This window comes from Manacus candei, unplaced genomic scaffold (assembly GCF_025592945.1).
Source record: "Manacus candei isolate 608988 ecotype Guabito, Panama unplaced genomic scaffold, ASM2559294v1 h1tg000018l, whole genome shotgun sequence".
Lineage (NCBI taxonomy): Eukaryota > Metazoa > Chordata > Aves > Passeriformes > Pipridae > Manacus > Manacus candei.
The window spans coordinates 21,531,209-21,556,280 of record NW_026138066.1 but is presented as its reverse complement, the minus strand read 5'-3'; the positions used below and the strand labels follow the sequence as shown (position 1 = coordinate 21,556,280).

At 38.8% G+C, this 25,072-nt stretch overlaps 1 protein-coding gene across 3 annotated transcripts in view; it reads left to right on the top strand.

The window, feature by feature from the left end:
* Positions 1 to 3,011: 3,011 nt before the first annotated feature.
* PIK3C2G (phosphatidylinositol-4-phosphate 3-kinase catalytic subunit type 2 gamma) overlaps positions 3,012 to 25,072 on the top strand; it is a 206,915-nt gene continuing 184,854 nt past the window's right edge. Inside the window, exons 1-6 of one of the 3 annotated variants that reach the window (XM_051784414.1) lie at positions 3,012 to 3,123; positions 6,186 to 6,941; positions 10,350 to 10,432; positions 14,448 to 14,605; positions 17,887 to 17,998; positions 24,946 to 25,048. In XM_051784414.1, coding sequence (XP_051640374.1) covers positions 6,282 to 6,941; positions 10,350 to 10,432; positions 14,448 to 14,605; positions 17,887 to 17,998; positions 24,946 to 25,048 — 1,116 coding nt within the window. In that variant the 5' untranslated portion in view covers positions 3,012 to 3,123; positions 6,186 to 6,281. Of the gene's footprint in view, positions 3,124 to 6,185; positions 6,942 to 7,188; positions 7,235 to 10,349; positions 10,433 to 14,447; positions 14,606 to 17,886; positions 17,999 to 24,945; positions 25,049 to 25,072 lie in introns of those variants that run through there. The other 2 variants (XM_051784415.1, XM_051784417.1) reach the window with 2 other exon arrangements.

Genomic DNA, 25,072 nt, shown 5'->3' with positions numbered 1-25,072 from the left:
GGAGTAATTGTTTCTGCCAGAAACAACTCTGCTGAAGTGCACTGTTCCTTTCAGAGGATCAAAGTACAAAAGATGTTCAAATAAAAGGAGAGATTAAATTCTGCAGTCTACATTTAGTCATGGCTAACTCTACAGTCAGTGTGTGCAGACTGTAAAGGCTGATCTTTCACAACAGCATATTTCAAACCTCAGGAGGGTGTAACTTTGTATATTAGGTGTAGGTGTCAGCAGAGCCTGTGAAAATGTTTTCTATGTAAAACAATTTTTTTCAATTTTTTTTTTTCTTGAAAAAGTGAAACTTTGCTCCTCTTCTGTTCTTCTCTCTTTGTCCTTTCCCAGACTTGTTCTGTGTGAGTAAATAGAGGGTGAGGAGTATTTTCAGAACTGAAGAGTCCTTCTTACCCTTTGCAGAAAATGTATCCCTTACTGATGAATCATTTGCAGTTACTCAACCACTGTATTGTTTGTCGCAACTTTTATTTTCTTTGCCCAGCAGCATCTACCCTGATGGGTTTTACTAAACTGGTAAGAAGGTATGACCCCTGCTTGCTGAAGCTAGTAAGAGAGAAAGAAATAAGGGCCTATAGTACAAAACAATTCATTTTTTAATTTTTTTTTTAACCAGAATTCTTGTTCATCTGCTGCTTAAACACAACAAACCTTTGCATTTGTTTCGTCAGCACATGGAAGAAACCTGTTGTATCTATGTAGATTTGCTGATAATTCATCATCACCTTGGTGCAGTGGGACTAATCTAGGAGTAGTAGTATCACACCCTCTTCAAGCAGGACCTCAGCAATCGTGAATCTTTCCCATAAAGAGCAGCCTTCTGACAGGGGCCATATCTGTCAGGGATGGCGATAAATATGATGACATTCCCTGTAGCCAGACACAAAGCTTAATTGCCACTGTGCTCGACACAGCGATGTCTGTCCCCTGCCTCACAGTTTTGGGGAAGTGACAGTAGGTGGCACTGGAGATTAGTAACACAGAGGGACGGATCTGTTATGAAATGGAGCCGTTTCCTCACTGGCTCTCTGTTTAACCAGTTTTCCATCCCCACAGATTGCTGAAACTCTGCTGCGTTCCTTTTGTAAGCCCCGTATTACTTGAAGCCTGAAGGCTTCAAATGCAAGGGTGCTGCTTGGGAAAGCTCCATACTGTGAAGCAACACTGACAGCAGCAGCCTACTGAAGATGCTGTATTCCAGCTTGGGGTGTGTAGAGTGATTTATTTTGCCAGCTCTTTACCTGCAGCTTTTTGAGACCTGGCTTGTACAAGCACACTCATGCATAGCTAAATCAAATCCATGATTCTTCGTTAATGAGGAGTGAGTGAGCTGTGGGCTCCTGCCGGTGGGTGGAGCAGCGAGAGTATCTAACAGAAGTAAGGGAAACATCCCGGGGAGTATCCAGTTTTCTTTGTCTCTAGAGATTTTGTCCCACACGCCAGCAAAAGAGGAGGAGACAGTTCTTGGCAGTTCTAGGAGGAATTAGGGTAGAAAGTGACTCAGCAGTTTCCTGCCTACTCCTTTGATGGGAAGCGGAAAACAGAAAAATAGTGGCCACCTTAAAAGCCTAATATAATTCTGAAAATTTTCAGAGTTTCCCAGGAAAAGCCTTTGTAGCCTTCTCCTGGAAATCACCGTGGGGAGAGAGGGGGACGGGTCCCACCTCAGTTTGTATTATCCCTATCACCCTCTGTGTGTGCTTGGGAAATATGAGCTCTTCCCACGCATATTTCCTGTTCTCTCGATCCTCCTCCTTTTGCTGTGTCCAATCACTGTGAGATGAAGCAGCATCACACTGCCATAAACTCTGAAATGGCAGCTCCTAAAATTGGTGTGTTCCTCTCTCTCAGGATCACTTCACAGTAATCATTGGCAATGACTACAGCACAGCACAAATGCCACCAAATTGTTTGTGGAGCAAGTTGACATTTTAAGGGTTGGAGAATATATGACAAAAAAGGCATCACCTTTCACCAACTGAAATAAGTTTTGTCCTTGTCTATCTGCTTTTAAATCACAATGACATCACTGACTGCTTTTATACTTTGAAGGGTAGGGATTTTCCTTTAATGCTTTATCACATTATTACTTCAGTATATCAGATATAAGATATCTGATATTAATTATTAACTTTAAATACTTTGTCCTAATCTGTTCAGTCTTACTGCATGACTTTTTGTAACTGAAATACTGTTTTGTTGATACTTACTCCCTCACTGCTTTTGCTGGTATTTTCTTGCCTGTAACAACCTTGAAGTAACAGGATTGGACTAGGGCTGGGATTTTGTTTGAGTTCTGAATAGCCACTTGAGTAGAGCAATTTATACCTTTTTAAGGAATGGTATGAAGTGTGAAGGCAGATGGTCCCTCGGGGAACTCTGTGTTGTGCCTGGAGCAGCTTGTGCTGCTCCCTTTTATGGAGGGTCCTGGGCTCTTGGAGGTCTAGGAAGATGTATGTGACCAGTGCTGTGTTTACTCCAGCTCTTAACCAAGCCCTTTGAGGAGGGCCAAGTCCTCATTGGTCCCTGAGAAATATCCCAGCATAAGAGAGGTTCTTCCCACATTAGGCTACCCCAACTCTGTGTACTGAGGAGCCAAAGCCAGAGGGCCTCTCTGCCATCAAAGATCTGTCCCATCACCATCTCCTGTCAGTGGAGTTGGGAGCTCCTTTCAGAGCATGTGCCACCAGCACAGATAGATGGAAGCTGTGTCAAGATGAAGTTTTTGAATCCTTTTCTTGTGCAGAAGTCTTCCTAAGAGACAAGTCTTTCCCTCCGTAAAGGTGTTATTTTAAGCATGTGTGCAACCTGTACTGCAAGTGAGATCACCTACCACCCTGTTTAAAAAAAAAAAAAAAAAGGTTGGGTTCCCAAATTGAGAAAGGGAACAGATAAGGTGTTACCTTTTTATTGTTACTTCTGTTTCAACTTTCCCTGAAGGAAGACTTGGGAAAGACTCATCACCACCCTGGTAAACCGGTTAAACAGGAAGGAAGGCCTCTGACGAAAAAGTTACACCCCCTTGATACTGAAAGCACATAGGTCATCTAAATGTGTCTGTGAACAGGAAAACACAGGAGACTGAATATTCTTCAAACGAATTATGTGTTTCAGGTAAGAAGTTGCAACAGATGATTCTTACCACTTAGCAAGTGGCCCAGTCGTCTCCTCCTGGGCTCCAGTGAAATGGAAAAGTGAGCCCACAATGTGCCAGGCTTTGTGGAATGCATGTGCATGCTGAAGTCTGGGAAGTATTGTCATGTGCTTGGATGGCTCACATGTTGTGAGCATTGTGTGTTGCTTTCAAGTCTCTTGGTTTGTAATGAGTATTTTAGAATGCTCGTTGAGATTCTCTCTTAAAACCCCTGATCCCAGAACCACATGGTTATGTGGAAACGCAGCTGTCATTTAAAAGGAAAGGGAGGGTTCATAGCTGTAGGAGGAAAAAAGCCAAACCCTCCAAAATGTGAATTCAGAAACCACAAGGCAAAGAAAATTAACCCAAAAACTTAGGTTGTTTGTTGGGTTTTTTGGGGTTTTTTTTGGTTTTTTTTCTTTTGTTTTTTTTTTTTTTTTTTAGAAAGCATATCAATTTTTTCTCATTAGGTATTTTTGAAAATTCAGCTTTATCAATGCGGTTTGTGTGATTCAAATGATGTAATAGTGACAGGCAAAGAGCCAAATCACTTCCTGAATTTTGTATGCTGCTTGGAAAAAGATCGGAATTCGACCCTAATGCAGAGCCTGGTTGTTCCAACTGAACTTGGATGTGAGACTTAAACCAGTGAGATTTACACCACGGCATGCCAAGATTCCCGTCTAAATGGTTAATTTTAAATACAAGCCTATATGAAAGAAACAAACAGTGCTGTAGGAGTGTCTGCTCCCTGCCAGCCCCTTCCTCTGCCCTGATCCAGGCTGGGAGAGGGAGCTAGTTGTGCAATCTTCCCATTGCTCACAGGAGCTTCCCAGGTTGAGGAGAACAGGGGGCGGAATACACGGACCAACCTTGGGCACTGTAGCTAAACTCTGTGCTTTTAAAGACCACTGGGGAAGCAATCATTCTCCTGAGCAGTATGGAGAGCACAGGAGATAAGCATTGATACACAGATAGATGGAGGTGGGCTCTGTGTGTGTGAATATTTGTTGCAGAGGTGTAGATGAAGCCTTAGTGGTAAATGAGCAAGGTTGGTTGTTAGGCATTTATGTGTCATCATCGGCAGAATTTGTTTGAAATGTGAACAAAATATTTTAGGAAGAGTTGAAAGGGTGTGAAAGGTAATGTATTTTCTGTGCCTGAATTATAGTCTTCCAGGTAACCAAGCTTTTTTAAGGAAGATGGGGCTGGAGAGAGATATCATTATTTTATCTTGTAATTTTCCTTAAATTCAAGTTTTTGAGATGGATTAAAAAAGAATCAAAGACCTTAGACTTCTTGATTTAATGGCTATATCCTTTCCTTTCTTGTTTTCCTTCTTTTATTTACCTGCTGTAGAAGTGAAACTGTAAGTTACAAATTTACAACTGAAGTTGTAAATGGGGACAATTTCATACAAAAAAATTCCTGTTGCTATTCTTTTTTTTTTTTTTTCTGAAAAAATGGTGCAATCTTTATCTAAAGACATAGTATACTTTAGAGTTTGCTCTCAGAGAAAGGTGGAAAGACTGTAATTGAAGTTTAGATCACAAATCAAAATGGTGTCTGTCATTTTGGTTATCTGGCTTAGTGTAATTTCACCAATGCCTTTCTTTTTTTCAACATGGTTAAAGCAAACCAAAGCACGCAACACATGGCATTACCAAGCTGAGTTCTTAAAAGAGTGGTTCAACCTCTAAGTTGGAGATTTCATTTCAGCCCATTTAAGTTTTCATTTCGCTTCTCATTCCCCACGGTGGGTGACAGAAGCTTATGTCACCTAGAGTTGGACTTAAAATGAAACAAAAATAAATAAAACTGTGTGTGTACGTTCTGTTGTAACATAGATTTTCTGTGCAAGGTGCTATTATCTAAACTAATACAATATCTTGGAGACATAATGGAAAAGCTATTTGTGGAGCTAAGCTTTAGCAATTTCTGAGCACATTTTTTATCTCAATAGCTTTTTCTTTTCCTGCTAGGGAATACATTTTTCATTGAATTATTAAATCAGATGTTTCTGTTTCGTTTATGTGATAAAGTACTCTAGCACAACAGTGTGCTGTATGTGGTATTGCTGTTCTGTGTCATCTGTGTTTTTTAGGCTACATTTGTATCGGTAAATGAAACAGGCCAAGGCCTTGAGGGCCAGTGGCCCAGAATAGATTGTGACTGTAGAACTAAACTCCCTTCCTAAAAAAAGAGATACCCTCATGCCTGCTGACAGCAGTTTCTAGTACATGCTGCCCATCTGAACCAGAGGAGTACTTGGCACATGCCAAAATTAGGTCAGGAAGCTTGCTAGTAACAGCATGAATGATGGTGAGCTGCTGCAGAAGCTCATGCCCTTGCCTGCTAATTTACTAAAGATACGGCCTCAGGCTTTGAAGATAAATCTTTTTTGTAAAACAAAGAAACAAAAAAGGCTGAAATTGATTTATTTATCTTTTTTTTTTTCCTCCTTTCTATATGGCATATCTAAGATTTTGGGGTGGAGTGTTTTGAATATTAATTGGAGTCTTCTATGTTCTCTTAACTTTCTTCACCTTATTACACTAAGATAAAAAGTGGTAGAATATGAAGAAATTTGAAGCACAAGGAAGAGGAAGATGTGAATGAAACTGAGAACCATTATTACAAAGCTTTCCTAGCTACTTGGTTTACGTCCCTGCATTGTGTGGCATCCAAGTGTAAAAATAATGAAAAAAACACGGAGATTTTCTTTAATGTTTGTCAGAATTAGTATCTTAATATTTAGATCAATTGTTTCCAGCATCCTGTTGCTATATTTAGGAGTCAAGGATAATAATAGAATGAATTTGTTATTATTTGTTACTATTATTTAATAATAGCAACAACAATAGTAATAATAAAAATATGTCTGGAAATAAGGATCAGGCAAAAGAATATTCAAGCTCTACATGAAGAAATATTTCCACCCTATGGAGAAAGCTCTAAAGCAAAAAAGTATACTGCAGTGTACTGCTTTCATCATATTAGATATTTTGGGGATTAACCTTTATTTTGTGTTTCATTTCAGTGGTGTGTAGCTCCAGTTCTGAACATTGCTCTCTTGACCTTGGAACTCATATGAGACTTTCCTGAAGATTAATAAGACTGAAAAGAAGAATGAACCATGGCATACTTCGGAAGGGTGCCTTTCTCACACAATGAATTCCATAAAGGACAGGCTGGGGACCAAGCATCTTACCCAGTGTACCATTCTGGTTCTGATGGACAGATCCCTCTAGGATTTGATCGAATAGTTGATGAAGTTAGCAATGAATTTTTTTTTTATGGTTCATCACACTCACATCATCATGAAGAAATCTTTTCCCCATCAGATGTCTTTGGTCTGAATGTGCCTGGCCAGCATTTTTATGGTCAGCCTCTAGTTGCTTATGGAGAACCTAACCCTGAAAATCCAATTTCTCACTGGCAGCAAGGCACAGTGTCACCTGCGGCTGGATTCAGATCTTATTTGCTGTCTGATTACAGAAACTCCTCTCTGGTGGATCCCTACCCCTACAGTCAAGGGAGAGAACTCTGTGGGTGGAGTGGTGTAAATTCAGTCACAAATGTGTTTGGTTCAGCTGTGGAAGGAGGCAACACAAGTCAGGGTTTTCCCATGGGCTTTGACAACACAGATGCTCAATGTCCCGTTTTCTTAGACAACCGTCCATTTGGGCAAGAAGGGAGAGATGAAAGTGGAAATGGGGAAACTCGTTTCACCAACACTTCCAGAAGATGCAGCACAGGACCTACTTGGCCCTATGGTTCTGGACATGACAGAGAGGTATTGAAATTCACTTATATTAACAGTCCTTAAAATTTTTTGTTCTCGTTTGTGTCCTTGTAGTTTGTGTATTCCCTCACACTGTTGCAACGTGGATTAGAAGCACTTAATTTGAAAACCTTATGAAAAATGAAACATTTATGCCTCGGGGGAAGCAAAAGCATTTTATACCAGAAGAGAATCTAGATTATGGTCTAGAATGCTCCAGTAGGCTAATTTTTTGGCTCACTGAACCATAAAACTACCACAGAAGGATAAGTACGGAAATGTAGAGTAAGATGTGCTTGAAAGAGGTAAGATGATGACGAATCTTTATGGTCTGATATGAAACCTGAGATTCAAAATAACAACATTATGCTGAATCTAAATCTTTTGTTGAATTAGATGGTTGTCTGCGTGTCTAGCTTGGCTGACGTATTCTGATCCTGACAGATGAAACATACCCTATCCTGCCTTCACCATGTTCTGCATGCACTTACGTGTGCATATATAATTATTTTCTAAAAACAGACACGTCTGCTATAACTGTGGAAACTGGATCCTATGACACACACTCTTAGAGCTGTCTTTTTGAGGCAAATCCTTTATCTTTTTTCCTCTTCCATCAGGTGTTCATAGCTCTATTTGTGATTTTGCCTTTTTTAACAACCATGTCTTATGGGACTCTCATGACTCTCTGATGTTATATCTGTCCTCATTTTCTTTCTTTCAAAATCCTGACATAGAGAAGGAAAAAGAAAATGATAAATCCACCCTTTCCTCCAGTCCTTGTTAGCTTTCTGAATCATTATAGGAATCCTGAAATAGCCTACAGGATACCTCTGCACCATGAATATTAAAAGACAGTTTGGGTTTACTTTCTGCTTTTAACTCCCAGTGATCACAGTATCTTAAAGCAAAGGGGAAGAGACACTTGATTGACTTGTTTCTATGCCTGTGAATAGGGAGAACTACAGAAGTAAACATATGCAGGCCCAGACAGATGGGGAGGCAGCAGGGGGAAATATATCTGAGGACAGGAGCTCTTAAGACTAATCCTGTGCACCACATTTTGGAATTTGAGTGATGAATACAAAAGAGGAGGGGATGAATAGGTGGAGAGACAAAAGGCTGTTGTTGCTTTTTATTTATAACAGGAAAACCAAAACATGCTGACATCATGATGAAAAGAACAAGTCCTCTCACGAGAAAAGTAGAAAATAGTGGGATACAAATGAGCAGGAGGAGATTAAATTGTGGTATGGGAAGAAGAGGTGCTACAGGAAGCAGGCACATAAAAACAGGCACAAACGCTTCTGTGATGGAGGAGGAGAGAATTGTAGAGGAGGGAAGAGGAGAGGAGTTGAGTCAAGGGCGACTACAATCAAATATGTGGGAGGATTTGATTAAGCCAGGGAAGTATTGGAGCTGTTTAGTGAGGAGAGGAAGAAATGGGAGAGAGGAGAGAATTGATTTGTAGCATAAAAATCGGTGTGGTCACAGGAATTCCTTCAGGGAGAAACAGCCACGTCAGGATAGAAAGAGAGCCAAGGCAAGGGGATGGCAGCTGAACTTTGAGATGATAAGGGGAAATAAAAGTGAAAGAAAATTGAGAGAGGGAAAATACTACTGTAAAGTAGTAACTCATTGCTTCTGGGCTGGGAGTTTTGGAAAAGGCAAGAAGTGCTGTGGGATGACAGAGCTGATGCCAACTGAAGACTATCAGAGTGGTTGAAAAAGTGGAACATGATAGTGAAAGAAGGAATGAGCACAGATTGAATTTGTGAGGTTCAAGATGAGGAAATGATACATCCAAGTAGTAAGAGATGAGAACCAAGATTGCAGAGTGAAATGGAAAGAATACGTGGAGGTTGGAATTGAGATAGGTCCTAGGCAGGCAAGATAAAACATTCACATTGGCTGAAATTATACTGTCACTCTGATCCTTAGCTCTTGGATGCAGTCGTATGGCCCTGGGCTTTATTTAATGTGTGCTAATCAAAATATGTCCACTGTAATAAAGGAAACTTTGAATTTCTCCTGTCTTGTCATCACCAGGTCAGATGTTCAAAAATAGTAAACTGTCTTCATAATATCCTGGTGAAAGGAGATGCTATTTTTTCTATATTAGAAAGAAAACTGAAATACAACCTAAAAAGTAATATATTTATCTGTTTATTTAGAACCTAGTTTTAGAAGCTAATGTTTTCAGAGTTATTAAGAAGACTGACATCTCTATCTGAGTACAATCATCAGACCAAACTTCATGATTTTGTTTTGGGTGCTCCAGAAAGGAGAAATACACAATTAGTGTTCATATTTGGGAAGGATGGTTCAGATGACTTGATTAGCATAATGTGATAAATCTGTGTATTGAAAAAGATAGAATCCAACCATCAAGGAATGCATTCTGTTACTTCATCCCTGTTGTCATCAATTCTCTCCATACACAATTCTGTTTCATTCATTGCTCTCTTTCAGATATTTGCAATGAGTAGGGACTCAAGTCCTGTTGAAAAATAATGTGTAATAATATGATCATGTAATATTTCCAGCCTGCATCTTTTCATGCATGTTGCACTTCCTTGTCCAGCCAAAAAGAATCTTAAATTCTGTTCATTAGTTATTATGATGATTACAAATTTCCATACTTTTATTACTAAAATTATAAAATAAATCTTTTGCCACGTCTCAGTTTCCTCCTCTGTGACATGTTATTAGTTGCTTCTCTTTCTGAAAGGCTTTAAAAGCCTCATGTATCTCTCTGCCTGCAACAGAATGGGCTTGCAGATATAATAGTATTAAGTTCTTTCCTGGAGGTAATGTTCTGACTGAAAGGTTCTATGGCAAACAGACAAAGGGGTCCTCTGACCCAAAATAGTGGCTCAAGACCTCTGGTCTCCAAAGTGCACAGAAAACATTTGGGGATTTTTCATGTTCAACAGAATATTCTGGCTTCCTATTATCTGTCTTAAGGACTTCTGTGAATGATTCATAGAGTTTGAGGGGATCCTGAGCTTCCTGGAAGGCCATAAGGAGAGAAAATAAGGACTAAAATGCACTGCAGTATAAGCTTCAGTTTACCCCCTCTCCCTTTTGTACACTCAACATACAACTTCTGCATTTAGAGTTATTTGTGCTCTGACACTAGGTGAATTTTGAAAGCTTTATAATTCCTGATGTTCTGCATGGAGAAGAAAATCTGTTGTTACCCAGGGTAGCTGATGCTTTGTGCCTTTGTGTTTTTTCTCTGAAAGCATTTAGAGTGCAGTCAAAACGGGGTCATTTGTGTTTATTTGGAACTCCATCAATCAAGGGAAGAATGATAAAGTATGAAAGGTAGCTCTCATGGAACCAAATGCAAGGTTAACCTCATGATCCTGCTTCTGATATCTATGTAAGAGCTCTGCTTTCTCTTTGTATTTTTAGGGTGCAGGTTGGTCTATCCAGCTGGTTGAAGCAAATCAAGGAAGTAATGAAAACACAGTTGGTTTTTGCAACGCAGTGGAGAAGTAAGTAATGAAACAAACTTCATTCAACCAACTATCACATTTCATTTATTTATATTAATTGGATTGTTTATGCCTGTGTATGGAGTCTGACTGAGATGGAGTTAATTTTCCCCATAGCAGCTGTCGTAGAGCTGGGCTGTGCCTTGGCAGCTAGAAAGGTGTGGATAAAACACCAGTGTTTTGGCTGCTGCTGAGCAGTGTTCCCACAGCATCAAGGCTGTCTCTCCAACATTCCCCTTCACCAGTAGGTTGGGAGTGGGCAAGTTCTTGGGAGGGGGCATAGCCAGGAGGAGTGACACAAACTGATCAAACATATAATTCCTTAACATATGATGTCTGCTCAGCAGTAAAAGCTGAGACAAAGGAAGAGGAGGAGAGGAGGGGTGATGACGATGTAATTTGTTATTACATTTGTCTGAAACCCTTCTTCCTGGAAAGGGGCTGAACATTGCCTGCTGATGGGAAGTAGACAATAAATATTTTGTTTTCCTTTGCTTCCGTATGCAACCTTTGCTTTTGCTTTTATTAAACCACCTTTATCTTGACCCAGTAGGGCTTTTTCCCATCTTATTTTCTCCCCCTGCAGCTTGGTGGGCACCTGGCATCCACCCAAGGTAAAGCCACCACACACTGCATTCCTGAACAATACCATAATTCCAGTATCTACTGAAATAAGGAAACACTTCTAATTTTGGTTTAAAGATTAAAGTACACAAAGAAATGTTAGTTAAAAAAATATTTTCTCTCTTAACTGTCTTTTATCAGTGATAAGTACATTTAACTCTTCAGTGTTGGTGGCTTATAGCGTATAAAACTTAAGATCCTTTTTCTGTCGTTGTTTTGCATAATATTAGTGCCTGTGTAGCTCAGAGCAGGAAAAAAAGTTGGAGAAACTGACTGAGAACAGAATTTCGACCTACTGTCATGATGAAAAGTGAGACTAAGCAAGTGACAAAACCTCCTTTAATTATTGTTTACCGTTACAGTTAATAGCTTGGCTTAATGGGATTGAACTTTTTTTACTTTCTTAATCTTCTTCAGAAAAAGAAATTGTGTTGAAATCCAAGCACACTAAGAAATATGAGCTTTTAGACCATCTGTGCAGATTCATTTGCCTTTGTAGATACTCACTGATCACACTGTCAAGTTGTTAGCACAAATGCATGCTTTTCCCACCAGAAACCTAGTTGGAAAATAGAGAGCTGCTTTTTTTTTTATTAGACCTTAATGAATTGATTTTGTTCAATGTCAGCCAAGTCTACTTCTCTTAAGGGGAAAGAAAATCCAACCACAAAACCTAGTTTGATGTCGCACTGAAATTAACAGTGAATATATTATGTATTCATATGGGGTGGATGGTCATCTTCAAAGCATACTCAGTCACATACATCTCAGTTTTCTACTTTTCCACAGTTTTTCAGGCTGAACTCCAACCCAATTCTTCTACCATGAGATGCATGAAGGCACATTTCATATGACATTTTCATCTCAGATTTTCAGATTTTTTTAATGTCTAAACATTCTAATTATAGGAAAAGCTTTCTATTGATTTTTGAATAAATGGTTTTATTTACAGGGCTAAAAGATAAATAGAAATAAGCCATTGCTGCTTTACAGGAACTTGTTTCTTGTGCATCCCAAGCAAATACTCTTAAAAAGAAAATAAGAACAACCTTTGCTTTTCTTCTATTAAATAAACAGAAAAGCATGTTTAGGAGAAAAGGTCACAGCAACCAAAAGACCAAAAAAGTCATAAATTTTCAAACAACTTACATACTCAGTCTTGCCAAATGAGCATCCTTCTAAGGATGCTCAAGGTCCCCAATGAATCTCAATTGCTGGCAGTTTCATATGTCAGAGGCAAGATGTATAATTCAAACTCTGTGTCATGCATACTTGCAGCTCCAACATGTAACTCAAATAGAAACCCGTCATGTTTTTCTCTGGGTAATACTTGTACAGGTAGAGGTCTATAATTGAAACATTTGGTTGTACATAACCATAAATCAGTCTGCAAAATCACTTTATCATGTTACTTCTACAGTTATGAGCATAGCTGTAGTGAGCATTCATCCATGGATGGCTTCAGAACATGTCCTGAAGTGAGTTTGATACCAAGATGCCAATAGTCTCAGGGTTCTGTGCTGCAAAATGCAGAGTTTCCTCCACCTCCCACCATCTTCAGGAATGGGCTCTGCACTGCTGAGAAATGCATCGTGTTATGAAATGCTGTGAAATGGCAAATCCCTGTAAATGTTAGTACTTTCCACATACGCTGAATTGTTGCAGCACAGAAAGCAAGTTACACGAGATTTTCTTCACGTAATACTTGTATAATAATTCAGCTGTGCTTTGGAAGACCTAAACATACCAAGTCTTGCAATGGGTGTGTTTTGCCCACCTGCTCAGGCCAGAAGCCCTTTAGTCACATGGAAATAGTAGATGACCATAAATGAGCAACGCTTTCTGAAACTGGATGCATTTTCAGCTGAAAATCATGAAAAGCAAATTTGTGTCCCCACATTTATCCTAAAATATAAGCAGTGTGTGGGTAGGGAAGGAGATGAGGTTCTCTTAGTTTTGAAGTGACTGCCAGTGAGTCGAGGAGGTGAGTCATGCCCCGTGTGTGTACACAGCCTGTTAATTTGATGCTGGAAGAAAGGGTAGTGAAATTTCCAGCCTTATTGAGTCCTTGGCCTTCTCACAGAAACAGCCTTCAGGAGTGAATTTGGTGATGGGGGAAAGTTTTATATGTACCTTGCACACAAAGAAAATAGACTGACATCAGCTACGTAGGTCATCCAAACAGCCTCTGCAGTATAATGGGTTTAAACGATGAGTGTAAATCTACCTTGTACTGGAGGTTCTCTTGTCAAGCCTCATTTCCTCCTACCCCACTGAAACATCATGCCCCCTAGTTTTTCATTATAAGAAATGGGCTGCTTGACTGGATTATTAATTTTGGAAACCTGAGCTTTTTTTTTTCCTTCTCATATCGTAGAAATGCATGGCACACAAGAGTAGTTCATATTGTTAAGAGACTTGGGCAGCAGCTCTGAGGTGAGGGTAACATAGCAATGAAGACTTTTAGGTGAGAACCATGGTTCAAAATACACTGTAATCAGGGATGGTATAAAGCTCTGCCAACCCAGAAGCTACAAAATGCTGCTTGAACTAACAAACAAAAGAGAATGCAGTATGCTTAATACAGCATGTTGAAGTTTAGCTACTAAATATTCAGGGCAATTAGTGAAATGTGAAGCTTCAGCTGGTACAGTATGTACCCTTACCTGCAGCTGCAAAGTGTATTTGCTTAAAAAGCAAATTGAATCTCAGATGACAGACATAATACCTGTGACCAGTGTTCATTAGGAAATGGTACCTCAGGAGGAATTAGTTTCTGCAAGTCCATGGTAATTGGAAGGAGAAGGGGCAGTGTATTTTATAGGTAATGATATATCAGAGGGACTCAATGACTGTAACAGTTACTGTGCTCTACAGACATTTATATAAATACCCAGGGTTTTGGTAATGAGGATTTCAGATTGGATTTGAGAGAGTTGTGAAAATAGAGACTGCTTAAGGTTTTGCATAGGAAGCATGCTCCTGTGTTCATTTTGTGTAGCTGTCCTAGTCACAGCACGTGCCCTTGGTTAGTTTTGTGTTAATACTCAGTTATTTAAGTATATATTTGAGCACCATTGTTTCTACTCTGCTCAACGTACACTGAAATCTCTGTTTAAACTCCTTTTGGTGTCACTGAGATCAAGCTCAGCAGTGATGCTGTCAAGTTTATGAAGATTTTACTGCTGGTTTTCCTAAAAGTAAAAGATGTAGTTATGTGTGCTATCTGATATGTGGTTATCTCACTAATGTAATGGGTAAACAGAGTTTTATTCTAGCAACTCTTTATGTGCTGTTCTTATACGTGTCTTCTAGAATTTGTGTTTTATTCTTAAAAGAGATAAAAAATACAAACCCATTTAGACATGATTTCTTTACATTTACTTTCCAGAATCAGAAATGCCTATCCTGCTTCTGACTTAAAGACAAATACCGGGAAAATCTGGAGTGTCACAACAAGGTTCCCAGACCATATCCTTGGTGGAACAAAATTCAGAATCAGTGTTTGGACAGATTTTTCACCATCTCCTGTACTTCTTACACAACAAGGTAAGTGATTGAGGTGTCCATATCCTTCCACAACTGAGTTCCATGGAGATGATAACAAAATGCATTTGTTGTCTGGAAAGATATTTGGAGAGCAAGCCTTATGGGAGTCTTGAGTCCAAACTTTGTCAAGCACGTTCAGTGAGTATATTTGCTGTAAAATTAATATTATGTTAAATATAAAACTCTTATAATGTGTAGATCTCTACTTTCTTTTGTTGCAATTGGGGTCAATTCTGGCAGTCCCAAATGGGCCATCATTCAGACTTTCATCCAGGAGGAATTCAAGTTTGTGCCTAATTTAGAGTGTAGGGGTAGCCCTTATATAGTCTTGGAACTTCTCACAGCCTTGACTCTGTTTTTGAATGTAAAACTTAAGAATCTACAGTGCTGAAACTCCTCTGCACCCAAGGTTGTGTGCAGGTCTGGGAAGGTACATCAGTCATAAAATGAAAAATTCCAACTAGGTGGAAAGAATAGAGGAGAATAATTGCTAATTGGAACAGTTTACCCATGGAGTTTGTGGAGTCTCCAGCCTTGGAGGCTTTTAAGGTGTTATAAGATAAAACTCTAAACAAGCTGATCTGAATTCAGTGTTGATTCCCCTGTGGAGGGGAAGAGGCTGGAATAGATGGACCTACTGAGGTTCTTCCTAGCCTAGATTATTCTGTCACTGCTGACTGTGGGAAGCTGCCACTGCTCCTGTGCATCCTGTACCTCTCATGAAGAGAGAATTCTTAATTCCAGCTCTGGTAATTTTTATTCCTGCAACATATGCAAAAATGAAATAAATTACATCTTCTTCCCCCTCTCTTCCTGTTCTGTTTCATTAAGTGATAGTCTTTTTTTTTTTTTCTGAATCATTTCTTCAGTTGTCAAGGAATTATTTGGCTGTAACAGGCTGAGTACTAGTTTGTGTGGCAGGTTGAAAGCTGAAAATCCAAAGCTTTACAGAATGTCAGTCACACATAAAAAAAAAAAACAACTTCATAAATAAGATAGCCAAGACTTAGAGACTTCACAAGTTTTCTGCTTGATTTGAGAACATCTACATAGTTATTGGAAAGCCTAGAAAAACAGTAGATTGTATCATCTCAAACCAATGTTTTGTGGATGCCATGGAAAATCTTGGAACACTTGGACCAGAAGGTAGTAATTCCAGCCCTTCTGTCGGCCAGGCAAGGGATCTACATCGAAATTCCCTGTAAAGCAAAAATCTTAATTACTGGCAAATGTTTTATCATTTAACATTACAGATTGTTTGATTTTTTTTTCAGTCTGCTTAACTTTGTTCACAAAATCTCTTTAGAAGGCACAGCTAAAACTGAAAGGGGATGTAAGAAACAGTTCTATCCCAAACTTGCTTACAGACTAAGTAAGTGATAAGGGTAAAGTGCAGGGAGGGAGTACACTTTTCTGCTCCATCTAATATAAAGAATTGTTGAGTTATGCAAAAACCTTTGGCAGAGAAAGGAAAGGAGAATGAGTCTAGAGAGTACAAATGATACTAGCAAATTTCATATTTTTTCCAAGGAGTGACCTGAGAAAAGTGCATGTTACAATTTTAATTCAAGATTCAGTGTCATTCTTTGTTTTCTGGAGTGTATAAATTTAGCAAAGAGGCACTGTAGTTTGTGTCAAACCAACTATGCTTAAAACAACGAGTTGTCAGAGGGCTAAATGTTTAAAACTAGTAAAACTGGTAGAAAATGTGTAACTGAAGAGACTTTCAGAGCAAAAGAAAAACCGTTTTTCAAAGAAAATGAACATTTTTAGGAGACGCTTTTGAATCCATTGGTAGATTTGTTTTTCCCTGGGGATGACCAAACCAAAAAGCAAGCTAGCTGTGGTAACCAACTCTGTTTTATTTATCTGTTTCTGTCACAGCCCCCTCCCCTAAAAACATCATCTGTTCTCTGTTTTTTTCTCAGTATTATATCCCCTTAAACTTCCCTGCAAAAACAATTTTATATTTCTTGGTTTGTTCTAAAATAATAGCATGGCAATTCTGAACCAGAATTCTATTCTATTCTGTTCTATTTTTTTTTCTATGAAATTGGCTGCTGTGGGCAAATGGGTAATTCAGAACCTCATTAATCCTGATGAAATTGGTTGGTTAGACTCAGTTTGAACCAGGTGTCTGAACCTGGACCAGTGTAAATTAGTCAACACACAAAGCTGGGTTACATGTTTATTTTCTGGGGATTTGTAGGTAGTTTCTGTTTATGTATCTCAAAGTTCACTTAAAACTTCCAGAAAGGGCTTCTATGGCTGCTGCTTTTGAAGCAATAAATGAAAAACAGAAAGGAAATTCTATTTTGTCTGTAGCTGTTAACAGAAAAGCTAATGAGATTACCTATGTGGAGGAAGTCCAGGTTTTATTTTTCGTTATTAAACCATCTCTGTACATTTAATGAAGACTTTTCACCGAAGAGTCAGATTTTTTTTCTGCTAGAGAAAGTTAGACTTGCAGGATCAGTGTGAGTACACTGTGCTCTGCATGCCTGTAAAGACAAAACCTATCAGACATTTTCCAGATTATGCAGCTCTTCTTTTCATTTTTGATCAATTCTTCAAAAATGGACAGGGAGGAAGTGTATTGGCAAGGGTTGAAAAATGTCTTAAAAAGCTGAAGTAGCTCTGGAAAAAAAATCTCAAAATGCTGGAGTATTTCTTAACAGCAGGTTGTACAAACTGACATAGAACTTCTTAATTTATAGAGATTGTATACTTATTTCTGTAATATTATGTGGTTATATATATTAAATAATTTTGACATAATAAATGACATATATATAAAATGCATTTGAGTAGAAATTTACTACTTTGTTATGGCTAAAAAGGTGTGCATGGCAGAAACAACAAGTGAAATTCTGTAGCCTTCTTGTGTCATGATTGGCTACAGAGTCAACTTTTGCATCAGGCCATATTTGCACATTGGAAATGTACCAAGATGTAAATCAGAAAAATTAAAAAGAAAAATAAATTGCCATTTGTCTTTTCCTTTCTTCTTGGAAATGTTGCTCATCTCGTCTTCATTGCAGCTACCTAACAAATTGCTAATTTCCTCTAAATGGACATAGATCCAGTGACACGTAAAATATTTGAAGAAAAATTTAAAAAATAATAAAATTAAGTGTGTCTTGATTTAATTCCTCTTGATGGTGCTAGTCTGCAGCAGTTGTTAGGACTTATGAAAAAAATCTTATTTTCTTTGCTCAAGTATCTAGCCTGAAATTCTCTAGCAAGCTACTATTAATTTTTCTTGCTATCTTTATTTACAGCTGGCTGTATCACTCATGACTTAATTGTAGAGATCCTCCGTTGCACAAATCAATACCCAGCCCAGGAGGAATGCTTTCTAAGTGTTTATGGGTCTGATGAATTCTTACAAAAGTAAGTATCTCATTAAACCATGAGCCATGTAAACAAGAACCATAGGGAGAGTTAAGAGCATTGTGTTCCAAACACTTCATGTGTAGTTTCTGAAGCTCCTGAAGCACACAACACTTATGTTCTTCAGAGATGATGGTGTGCTCTAGTACAAGGATTCACATCCTTGCTCCTTTATATAAGCTTTGGGCAGCTTTTAATAATTTGTTTCACTCCATTGCCCTTCTGGTCTTTCTCGTCCATAATACAAGGATGCTGCTACTTCCACTATCTCATAGGGATGTTGTCAGCATATTCTCAAAGAGAGAAATAGCCAAAGAGAGGAGAAACAATATTATACAGCTGCATAGCAGGGGGGTTTTCTTCATATTCAGTGGCAGTAGTAGTAAAGCAAATGAAGTCAGCACTTTGGTGCTGACTGCAGGTTAAAGAAAAACACATTATACATGCAAACAGGTCTTTTTGAATGTATGTAGTCTACTAGTAAGGAAGTAAATGTTCTGATTCACATTAATTCCAGCAAACTCTTGTGGTGGTTGAAAGCACTACTGGACTCAGCTAGTTGTTTCTTGCCTTCTGGCAGCTTAAATTCAGCTGTCAGCAAAAGTGAACAGATTCTGTGTTGAAGCAGCTAAAGTGCAGGCACTTGTCAGCTGTGCTGTGGGGATGGTGACTTTGAGCAGAAGGGGAGAAGTTGGCAGTACTCTGTGGTAACATGTTAAGCTGGCACTGCAGGAATCGCAGCTCATCTATTAGAGATGTAAAAAGTGTTAGATAAAATAGGGTATGTCTGTAATTGAAAGGGAAAATTTTAGAAGCAGTCATATTTACAGTAGAGTGTAAAAATTACCTGAACCAACCTAAAGCAAATCAGTTTGATTAATGAAGGTAATGTAGTTGTGAGAACAAGTGTCACACTGTATAAATTAGCTTTGTTCTGTATCCAGCTTGAACACTTGTATGCTAACACAAGCACATGGGTCAAAAGTTCAGATGTGTATGGTGAATTATGTTTGAAAACTAAAGATGGAGACTTCAACACCTGTAAGCCACCTCTTCCCTTGTTCAAATCTCTGTAAAGCAGGAACTGGGACAGCAGAGTGCTGTGTGAAGCATTAGAACACTAGAACCACTGAGCAAAGAACCAGGTCATACATAAGATTTGTTAATTACAGAAGAAAGCCAGGGCTTTTTTTTTTTTTTTAATTATTATTTTCAAGACTCTCTCTTCTCATTTCAAAGTAACTGCAAAAAAAATAGAAAGAATGAGCTGTTGTACTGAGAGTGAGCTCAGTGTGTTTCAGTACAGTGTACAGTACGTGCTGAAGAGTTTTGGTTTCACTGTTGGGAAGAACTCATCAACAGTGGACTGTTTAAATTCCTGCACTTGCAAAAGCTCTGCACGTCTCATTAGCAATGGAACAAGGTCAGTAACGTTCTCAACTTTGCTTTGCTCCTTCACTGTCATACAGAAAGCACTAAGCTGCACTTCCAGCTTCAGCTGCTTGTAAGTCCATATTATGCCTGTTAAGTTCAGCTCCCTTTCTTCTGCTTCTTCATCAGAGGCAGAAGAAATTTGAAACCCCAGACCATAATGATCCCTTGGGTAGCTTAACATGGCCTGTAGAGTTGCCTCAGGGTGAAATTTTTCCTATGTGTGGGCTATCTTTAAGTGCAAATTGGTTTCCTCCCAATGTTGCTAACACAGTGATTTGATGTACTTGTGCAGAGTTCTTCCCCAGAAGAGTATTTGGAAATTATTCAGGGATGAATTCTGGTAGTTGCCCAAGTTATGAGACAGCAAAAGGAATAAATACTCTGCTGCTCCTGCTTTACCGTAATCCAGAAAAAAACTGAAGTGAGGCCAAAATGGTGATGTGATAAATTGTTCTCAGACAAAGTGGAGCAGACAGCTTTGTGAACATCTGTCAAAAGCTTTCATTTACTGTTACATTGAGCTGCATTAATGAGCACTTCATCCCACCTCCTGCAGAAGCACCTGAAAGACTTGATGATTTCTGAAAGCCATTTAGTTTTGAATGACATGAAGGAAAAAAATACCTGTGTGCTAATGACCATTACACTCAGCACCAAAAGATTTCATTGTCTGTTATTCCCTTCCTACAGAGAGATCCTTGAGCTCATATCCCATCTAACTCACAAGTAGAATATCAGATTTTCAACATCCAAATTTTAAAAATATCAGAAGGTTGCATATAGACTGCAACTGAGTCTGTAATTAATAGAACCATCTGTGAAATTCTGATTTGGAATCTCATTTGGTTTCTGGTCTTTAAGTGCACTTTGTGTACTGATTGGAAACCCTGGCCTTGCTGCAACCTGCAAGCTTTCTTCTTCTTCCTGTGTTTTCAAGTATTTCTTACAGTGCTGTAGAAGCCTTGAACCTTGTCCCTGCTGCTTCTGTCATTGTAAGGTGTACTTTAGTTCCTCAGTTGATTTGCTGCAGTTCCTTTTTCAGATGTTCAGTGTAAGTGCATCTGGAGGCAGAATCCTGCCTGAAAGATGCAGATTCCTTGAAAGAAGAGAAGACTAAACCCCACTATTCCTGTCATCAAATTCTACCACTATTCACAGAAGTTTCCAAATTTCATACATATCCAAAGGCTCTACTTCTCTGGGTTTCCCAGCTGTGGGTGTGCTCTCCACTCCATTACACTCGTCCTGTTCATGATCATCTTATACCTCTTGGAGGGCCATCTGCTGTTTCTAAGAATTCTTTATCATACCATCATCCAAACCTTCTACATCCACCTCCAAATCTTACTCTCACAGTTTACAATCTTTCCTTTGATTTAAAATGGAGACCCCTAAAAATGATTTTATGATACCCTTCATGAAAGATGTTTATATAGAAGTAAATTAAATTGGGCTTCAGCAGCTTGTGTCAAATTACTCCTGGCTCTTAAAGCCAGCATCAAGCCAAAAACAACCCTTCTCATGTGTCAGCAATGAATCAGTCCTCCATTTAGACTGCATTGCCTTTAGCAAAGCAGGCCACAAACTCAGGGCATCCTGAAATTCCAGATAAAGCAAAACACATCAGTGTATATATAAGAATAGGGGATTTATTTTTTTTTAATTTCTGAATTTTTATTGATCTGTCTGCTATCAATAGGTTGCAGTAGTGCAGATCCAGCAAAGGAATGTAGTACAAGGATATTTATAAGCTTGATTTCTAAACACACTTTGTTTTTAAGGCATTAGTGTATTTAAAGTTCCATCTGCACTCTACCACACTGTAATTTGCACAGGTACCTTACTGCTTTGCAGTTCAGCCAACACAGTGAGCAGGGGTATGGAACTGAAAAGTGTAAATGCTTATCATTTCTTCTCACATGCTTGCCTGTGACCTTATTGATGACATTTTATTATTATTTCTTTTTTTACCTTACTAATTCTGTTCTCTGGGAATTGAAATCTAAATAAGAATTGGTTTTCACTCAAAGTTTAATCTATTAATTATACACTGGGCAGAGACATAATCGTGCAGATTGGAATCATAAGAAGCAAGTACCTTTGGATGAACATGTTCTTTGTGAAAAATAAATGTAATTTTCTCTTGTCACTGCAGATTAAGTTTCTCATTCAGAGATGCTGCTCAGCTGAGTCCCTTAAAAAAAATAGTCTGATTGAACCGTGTTAGGGTTTGGAGCTAATAGCACATCAGAAAACCTTGCTGTGGGGAAGCCACTAGTAAGGGGGTCTCTCAGGAGAGAGGGATTTTCCCTTTCTCTGCTTCTGATATATTGTGAGACGACAGGCAAGTCCCTTTATTTTGACCAGTCATTACCATGTCTCCTAAAGACAAGGACTGCCTTTTTCTTCATGTCATTTGTCATGGCATTCCCACAAAGTTGTAATCTCCAAGTGATTTCAGACAAAATTAGGGGAAAAATTGAGTTAATAATGTTGTAGTGCTTTTATTTTTTTATATACAGAGCTCAGAGGGCTGTAAACCAGTTACTAATAATCATATTATCCTCCAAAGGAAATATATTGCCTTTGTCTTAATGGTACAGGTGCAGTAGCAAATGTGCCTGGGGTACAGCTAAAATCTGTCCATCTGTGGTGAAGCTACACTATTTCTTGTATTTCACTTTTCATCTAGACCAGGTTTCCACATTATTTTGCTGAGGCATTAATCCATTTTGTCTAGTCTCTTGTGTAACAAAATCTGTCAAAATTTTTCTCTTTGTATTTGTGCAAATAAAATCCAGTCATGAAGTCAACTGCATGGCCAGTACTTCTGCCTGCAATATTTCAGGCAGCACTGCTGTGTCAATAAAGGATCTGATGATGTATAGTATCTGCCTGACACAGCAGCACTAACACAAACCACTGGTGTCAATGTAGTTATAATCAGAAAGTTCAGCTTCTCTTGGCATAGCTTGTGTTGCCTGGAAGTGTGATGACATGGAAAAATTACATTTGCAAAAGGCAGTTTTTATACACCTGTGGTACAAAACTGTAACTACAGAGGAGGGTAGAGCTGTACAGTAGCAGAACACTCCTCTGTATTGGTATAGGTATATTGGTATAGACCAATATATCACCTTTGGTGATGAATTCCTGTCATTGGCTTGGTGTGATGTTGGCATTGCAATAGGAATCTGTCTACTGGATGAATGAGGAAAAAGTGAGTCAGGGTTCAGAGATGTGTTTTGTTGTGGTTATATTCTTGTCACTATGCCTGTCCCCAAAGGTTGGAGATGAGGCAGAATGCAAAGAGCAAGAATAATGGTGGGGTATAAGGCAAAAACCAGGTGTGAGGTAGTTCTAAAGTGTTAAGGAAACTTAGTAGTCTGACCATTCAGGAGCCACTGAGACTTTCACTGCTGGGACCGAAGCTTCTTCACAGCAAGTGGCTCCAGTGACCCAATGGGTCCCCACTTGATTCCCTTCACACTCCACTCTCACACAGTTTCCTCACTGACTCAACTGCAGTCACAGAGAGTTCATCATTAGTCACGAAGCAGACTTGATTAGCTGAAATGAGGAGAGGAAGAAGTTTCAAGAAAGCCATGGGAAGGCACATCACAGAGACATGCTGAGGAGCAACAGAAGAGAATGTATGCATTGGTGCAGTCACAGGAACTGGGAATTGGTTGCTTGGACTTTTGCTTCTGAAGGGATTTGAGGAGGGTGATACACAGATAGCACTAGTGCAGATATTTCACTGTGTTACCTTGTTGTGATTTAACTGCAAGTTGTTGAGGTTACAGCAGAAATCACCATGTGCCTGAGATTAGATGGACATCACAGTCCTTTTTGGTGTTAGGTCTGTGACAATACATCCTGTGTTGGTGTTAGCTTCTCTCACTCTTACATCTGTACATCATGGTCTTGAAATCAAGAAATTTTGCAAGTGTATGGAAGTGCTACCAAAGGAGAACCTTTGGCATAGGTATTAGGTATTTGTTTTGTCAGATGAAAATGAGTTTGTCCTCTGTGATGTTTAATGTATAAGTTTAAAAAAAAAAATCCTATATCTACACTTACACCTTTTGTCACCTCTAATGTTTTACTTAACTACAGTGTAGTATGAGTGCAGATTATTTATAATAGGTATTAATTTCCTATAGTTGTGCTGAGTGGCGAATACATACAGTGTATTTTTTAGTGTAACCATTCATTTATGCTGGGAACCTCTGCTGCTCAGTGTGAGATTTGAGTCTCCCCTAAGTCAGACTTTCCATGATTTATTCATAGGGTGAGAATTTTGGTCTTTTTAAAACTAAATCCAGCTATTTTTATTCAGACATTCCATCAAAAGCCTATTTAAGTAGAAAAAAAGTTTATATCTGAATTCTGAGTTTTTTATGGCCCTTGACAAACCAAGAAAGAATCGTCTTTTCTTCATGGACCGGTGAGTTCTGAAACAACTTACCATACTGCAAAACTGTATAAATACAGAATATCCTTTTTTGTGCTTGTCTGGCTCAAGGCTTGAAAAAAGCTACATGAATCTAATTGAACATACACTAGAGTTGTAACTGATGATGCATACTAACTTTTGGTGATCAATTTGCCTTTGTAAAACCCATTGTTGTTTTTCCTACTCATTAATCCCAAAGGATTGTTTTCTGATGTAAAAAGATGTTTGCCTGAACTCTGGAAAAAAAATTTGCATTATTTCACCATTTTAAAACAAGATGTGGAAGGGAAACGGTGAAATCATTTTTGTTCCAAGTAATTTCAAGTGACAAACCAAGGTTGTATTATAACTTAGAAGAAGTTACCAAGTGGTAAATGGGTTAGAAGCTACTCTGAGGAGGCAAATAAATAAGAATAATTAATTCCCCTGTCATGGGGGGAAGAGCATCCTTGACCAGCAGTGTATTTTGTAATAACCACTCCAGCTGAGTGAGTAGAGCTCTATGTCTGACCTTAGCTGCCATATGACTTAAGAAAGACCAGCTCTGCTTTTACCACCTCTGTGTGAGCTGCACAGGGTGAGAACTTTGATATCTTTAAGAATCAAGGGCCACCTGTCTTAATATATGTGATTTTCAAAATTCTAGTTAATATTTGATTTTCGAGTTGGGTATCAGACACTACAAATCGTTCTGCAGTGATGCATTCATAACCAGGATACTTTCAAATTGCACTAACTTGGGTTTGAAGAACATGCATGAAAAATCTCGAGTTTTGGGAGCACATGCTGTTGGTTAAGGCTGTTCTCTCCCTGTGCATTTTTGTTCTGTTACAGAACTTAATGGTCAGTGATACAAGTAATCAGTCACTTAATTGTTTTCACACCATCACTTTTCACAGAAATAGGCGCTAAGTACAAGGATTTTATTATTCAGTCTCCTTTGCACTTGGACTATAGTCAACTGGTGCTTTTAGGAAAGGGAGCATAGAAAAAAAAAAAAAGAAGGAAGTAATAAGCAGAGATAACGATTTGTTTGTTTTCTCCCAAACTGCAGCGACCACACTTTGGGCAGCCATGAAAGTCTTCGCAAGGCAACCCCCTGCGTTCAGCTTCGGCTGCACAACACTGCTCACCTGAAGCAAAGTTTGGCTCGAACGGTAAGTTGTCTTTTTTCCCTCTAC